Source organism: Oncorhynchus mykiss, chromosome 13 (genome assembly GCF_013265735.2).
Source record: "Oncorhynchus mykiss isolate Arlee chromosome 13, USDA_OmykA_1.1, whole genome shotgun sequence".
NCBI classification, from domain to species: Eukaryota; Metazoa; Chordata; class Actinopteri; order Salmoniformes; family Salmonidae; genus Oncorhynchus; species Oncorhynchus mykiss.
The window spans coordinates 52,749,638-52,755,292 of record NC_048577.1 but is presented as its reverse complement, the minus strand read 5'-3'; the positions used below and the strand labels follow the sequence as shown (position 1 = coordinate 52,755,292).

Below are 5,655 nucleotides of genomic sequence, written 5' to 3'. Positions count from 1 at the left end.
TCTGATAGGCTAATTGACATCATTTGAGTCAATTGGAGGTGTACCTGTGGATGTATTTCAAGGCCTACCTTCAAACTCAGTGCCTCTTTGCTTGACATTATGGGAAAATCAAAAGAAATCAGTCCTCAGAAAAATAATTGTAGACCTCCACAAGTCTGGGAGCACTTTCCAAACACCTCAAGGTACCACGTTCATCTTTACAAACAACAGTACGCAAGTATAAACACCATGGGACCACACAGCCGTCACACCGCTCAGGAAGGAGATGCGTTATGTCTCCTAGAGATGAACAAACTTTGGTGCAAAAAGTGCAAATCAATCCCAGAAAACGGCAACGGATCTTGTGACGATAATGGAGGAAACAGGTATAAAAGTATCTACAGTTTGACATTTGCATATGCCTTAGACAAATACATGTAAACTGTTTTTCACAATTCCTGACATTTAATCCTTGTAAACATTCCCTGTCTTAGGTCAGTTAGGATCACCACTTTATTTGAAGAATGTGAAACGTCAGAATAATAGTAGAGAGAAGGAGTTATTTCAGCTTTTATTTCTTTCATCACATTCCCAGTGGGTCAGAAGTTTACGTACACTCAATTAGTATTTGGTAGCATTGCCTTTAAAATGTTTAACTTGGGTCAAACGTTTCAGGTAGTCTTCCACAATCTTCCCACAATAAGTTGGGTGAATTTTGGCCCATTTCTCCTGACAGAGCTGGTGTAACTGTCAGGTTTGTAGGCCTCCTTGCTCGCACACACTTTTTCAGTTCTGCCAGCAAATATTCTATGGGATTGAGGTGATGGCCACTCCAATACATTGACTTTGTTGTCCTTAAGCCATTTTGCCACAACTTTGGAAGTATGCTTGGGGTCATTGTCCATTTTGAAGACCCATTTGCGACCAAGCTTTAACTTCCTGACTGATGTCTTGATGTTGCTTCAATATATCCACATAATTGTCCTACCTCATGATGCCATCTATTTTGTGAAATGCACCAGTCCCTCCTGCAGGAGAAAATTCCCTGACATTTCACATTCTTAAAATAAAGTGGTGATTCTAACTGACCTAAGACAGGGTTTTTTTTCTGGAATTGTGAAAAACTGAGTTTAAATGTATTTGGCTCAGGTGTATGTAAACTTCCCACTTCAACTGTAACTGCACAGGAGTTGCATCGCTGATTTAATTCATTAGTAATTAGGCTGCATGAATGAATCTGTAGCCTGACATCTTGTAATAAAGTCACTGAAGAATACTAGCCTATCCAAAGTGCTATTATGCAGAAACGATCTCTAACATTGATAGCTACACAGACATGTACAAAAAGAGAACCTGCTGATTAAAAATCACATTTTCACAAAGGAAGAAACAATCTGAAATAGTTCATAAAAAGATCATTTTAATGAACAAATACTTTGCACTTTTCTTAATCCACTTCTGGAATGATCTGGAATGATTGTTCCACATTAATGAAAGACACATTTATCTTCAATAAAACCATTTCAACACTTCCAAGCTTGTAATGTGCTGCTATTGTAAAATGTCTATTTTACTTGCAGGTTTCACTGTTAGTGGCTCCATCCATTGGTTAGGAATGGCAGCATTAAAACTAACTTAAAACTATGGTGAGTGAGTAAAAAAACAGAGAATAAGGCTTGTTGTGTGTGGACCTCTGGAAAGCCAATGAGTAGCCAGACAAGAAAGCTAAAGATCCAATTGAGGAGGATTCTTCTCCACTCCGACTGGTCTACTTGATCTCGACGCCCTGGATCCTGACGTCGCCCTCGAAGTGCATGTATTTATACTTCTCGTCTCCTTGGCGATTGGGGAAGTGGATCTCAGAGCCGTCAGGAAAAGAAACTAGGAACTGCTCCTTGGTGAAGGTGATATTTATCTGAGACAGAGGTAATTACACATTTTTATCCAAAGAGGTGCTTAGGTATTTAGGATGCAGTGATTGCAAGTTATTGCCACCAGAGGTCCCCAGTAGAACTCCCTTATACATATGGGAAGAGAGGAGGACATTCACATCAGCATGGGTTAAATTGGAAACACACACAATGTAATTTCTCACCTTAAACTTCTCTCCCTGGTTGAAGGGGAATCCTCCCTCTCTGTGCTCCTCACACCACTTGCCTCCATGGTAGGAATTACACACCACGGCCCGGGTGTCTCCGTGGGCGTCGAAGCGAGGGTTCATGTGCAAGGCGAGGTCATCCTCGCTGTTGCCCACGTTGATGACAAAACTACAGGAAAGGAAGAGGAGAGCAAACAGACAGAAGGGATAAGGAACATCCGTTAACCTACAGGACAAGAGGGTATGGATTGATAATTACACAAACAGCTTATCTTATCTACTTTCATTGTAGTTTGATAATATATGTTGTGAATATGAACGGATCATTCTCGTGAAACAGTGACTAGTTTCTCTAGGAGGTCTCTAGGCTGCTGACTGAGAAGTGGAGTGACAATGAATTGTGTCTGAATGGTGGTTAGCTACTCACTGTGTTGCCTCAGAGTTGGGGATCCCTGTGATGGTCAGGGTCTGGCCCACCTTGAAGGACATGTTCTTTACCACAACACCCTGTAGGGAGAGAGAGAAGGGAGAGACCGAGAGAGAGAAATACATCAATTGAAAAACATTAAAGGTGCAATTAGCTGATAGTTAATACGTAATTGGCCATAAGTTATGGCCTATAACTTCTGAAACAAAGATGGTTCTATCAAAGCATTGTTATAGTAAGTACCCAGATGTCAATTCAATGTATAATCCATATTAAAATTATGTGGAACAACGCTGATTCAACCAGTGTGTGTTCAGTGGGTATAATGTAGATGGACGTGGCTCTGGTGTAGAGAGCTATAGAGTATGGCTACACTTTGCTAAACTCTTTCCTGTACTTTTATCCTAGACCCGTCAGTCTAACAAATACAACATCTGTCTCTAATTAAAGCTTTTCCATCTATGGAACGGCCCAACGATTTTTTATAAATCCCAGTCCTGGACAGCGTTCCCATTTTCCATGCAGTGATTTGGAATTTGGAGGGGGAGGCTAAATCTGTCCATAAATGATGGGGGAAGGAAGGCTGGGTTACACTCAGTAAGGCTTAAGTGAAGTCACATTTTCCGCAGGGTCCATATTATGGTGGGCAGCCAACATGGGACCAATGGAGGTTGGGCACGGCACAGAATCAAAGTACTGAGTGATCTTTACATGTGTCAGGGGAAATGGTGTTTAGATGTTTGTCTGCACATATACAGTCTTCTTAATGAGCTGCATATAGACCTCTTATTGTTGCCCTTCTTTCCATATGACATCTATTGGCCGTGGTGTGTAGTAAATGTTACCCATTTCTGTCACTTGGCAACTCCCTGTTCCTTCTCTGACAGAAGACAGTTAACCAGTTGAGCTAGAAACCAGGTCGATAAGATACTGTATAACCCTGGACAACAGCAGCTAATCAAACAGGAACCTCAAAGGGAAATTACATCAACATTTGTACTTCGGTTTTGTTTCTGTCAGCATAACAGTGGGCATTGGACAAGAACAACTGGCACACCTTACCCCTGAACATGTGTTTTAGCTTTCTTACTTGAATGCACTTCTTGTAAGTCACTGGGGGATAGGAGTGTGTACTTAATGCTTTCCGTGTAACTTTGAACGTACAGTAAGTACCAAATCACTGCTTACAAGACATACACAGTAGGACTCAGTATTAAGCCTTTAACAGTCCAGAGCCAGACACAAACCCATTGACATCCAATCCAGAAATACAACAACAGGATAATATAACATTAGAGCTCTATTAGTGTGGCACAGACTAGAAGACTACATTCTGACAAGAGAGAAAGAGAGAGAATGTAGAGGAGAGAGAAATGAGAGAGAGAGAGAGAATGTAGAGGAGAGAGAAATAAAGAGCGAGAGAATGTAGAGGAGAGATAGAGGAGAGAGAGATAAAGAGAGTAGAGCGAGATAAAGAGAGGAGAGAGAAATAAAGAGAGGAGAGAGAAATAAAGAGAGGAGAGAGAAATAAAGAGAGGAGAGAGAAATAAAGAGAGAGGAGCAGAAAGGGAGGGGTAGAGGGTGGAAGAGACCGACAGAGAGAGAAAAGTTACAAAAATGAGAAATAGGGAAAGTGGTATAAAGTTCAGAGAGAGAGAGTGGGAGAGAGGGGAGGAAAGAGAGAGGGGGCGATAGTGAAGTATTTCATTATTTCCGTGTTAGTCCTCCCCCCTTAATGTAAACTGTGTGCAAAATCTATGGCGCTAGCTGGACTTGGCTACATGCAGCCCAGTGCTACTTCAGACTGCAGTTCCCATCCCAGTGTGAGACATACCTCTCCACACTGTTTGAGAGACACAGGACAGCTGGGGCTGCAGCTGCAGGCAATGCAGAAATAGAATGGGTAGAATGGATATACATAGTTCGGAAATCCACATGATAACTCCTGGCTGTATACGTTACTTACTATCAAGCTTACCTGACTGACATTTACATTATAGTCATTAAATAGCAGACGCTCTTACCCAGAGCAACTGTACATATTTTTCCCCTGTGGGAATCGAACCAACAACATTGGAGTTGCAAGCACAATGCTCTACCAACTGAACTCAGGACATGACAGCCAATCTAACCCTTGTTAACCTGACGTTTACTGTAGGTATATCCTATAGCTCCGCTTGGGGAAGATCATACTGGCTCACTGGATATAACATCACTCTGCTACTCGATCTATTCTGACTTCTGTTTACGATAACTTGAATTAGTACATACGGATTAGATCATCATATCTAAAGATCACATGGAAGGTATTAAGAGTATAAGGAACTATTTAGAAGACACATGGATCTTATTAATCCCCAAAACAAACATATCACTGCTGTCTGTCTGTCTGTCTTCTACATGCCTGCCCCACCAGGCCCTATGTCCACAACCTCTGTTATCAGTAGTAGTTTCAAAAAGTTTAAATAATTCATTGAGAGAATAAAATTAACTTTTGCAAACGATATAACTAAATGATATTGCAATGAGACACCCTTCTCATCTGTAGTCACTGCAGAAAAATAAAAAGTGCTATGTCATAAAACCTAGCCTGAACAAGACAGTCTACCATCTACCGTGCCAGAAGTCTGATTAGTCTTCTTAGACGCATCGACAATAAGGTTGACTATAAAAGGGCATTGTTAGAGAGGACATTGCTCTATTACATTGGGCTACAGAACATAGGCTATTAAAATCGGATAATTATTTTCCCAACAGCTGTTTTAAAGCGCCAACATGAACCGTTATGAACTTGCACTGCATGTAGGCTACTTTTCAGATAACAATCAAATGAACTAACATATCAGACATTGTAAACCAGTAAAATAAAACGTTGTACTTACACTCATCTTGACAGTACAAACCGCAAATGTTCACAGCTGAAGAATGCTTAGCTGGCTTCAGACTGCAGTAGAACCAAGCAGGCGAGCTTATATGGTCAAGTGCGCTAGCCAAATGTGAGTGACGCTATGATAAACCAATAGGAGTATAGGCGCTCAAAAAACGGACCAATCACAGATAAGTTTTAAAAAGCGATATAAACTATTTAGCACGCAAGAGAGGACGAAAATAAAACGTCCATAGTTGAAGGTGATTGAGAGTGAGAAGATAA

At 41.0% G+C, this 5,655-nt stretch overlaps 1 protein-coding gene across 1 annotated transcript; it reads right to left on the bottom strand.

The window, feature by feature from the left end:
• Positions 1-1,375: 1,375 nt before the first annotated feature.
• leg (Beta-galactoside-binding lectin) lies at positions 1,376-5,445 on the bottom strand. The gene is given in 4 exon segments (NM_001160662.1): positions 1,376-1,894; positions 2,075-2,246; positions 2,505-2,584; positions 5,387-5,445. Coding segments are annotated over 4 exon segments (405 nt in total). The 5' UTR covers positions 5,393-5,445; the 3' UTR covers positions 1,376-1,747.
• Positions 5,446-5,655: the final 210 nt, after the last annotated feature.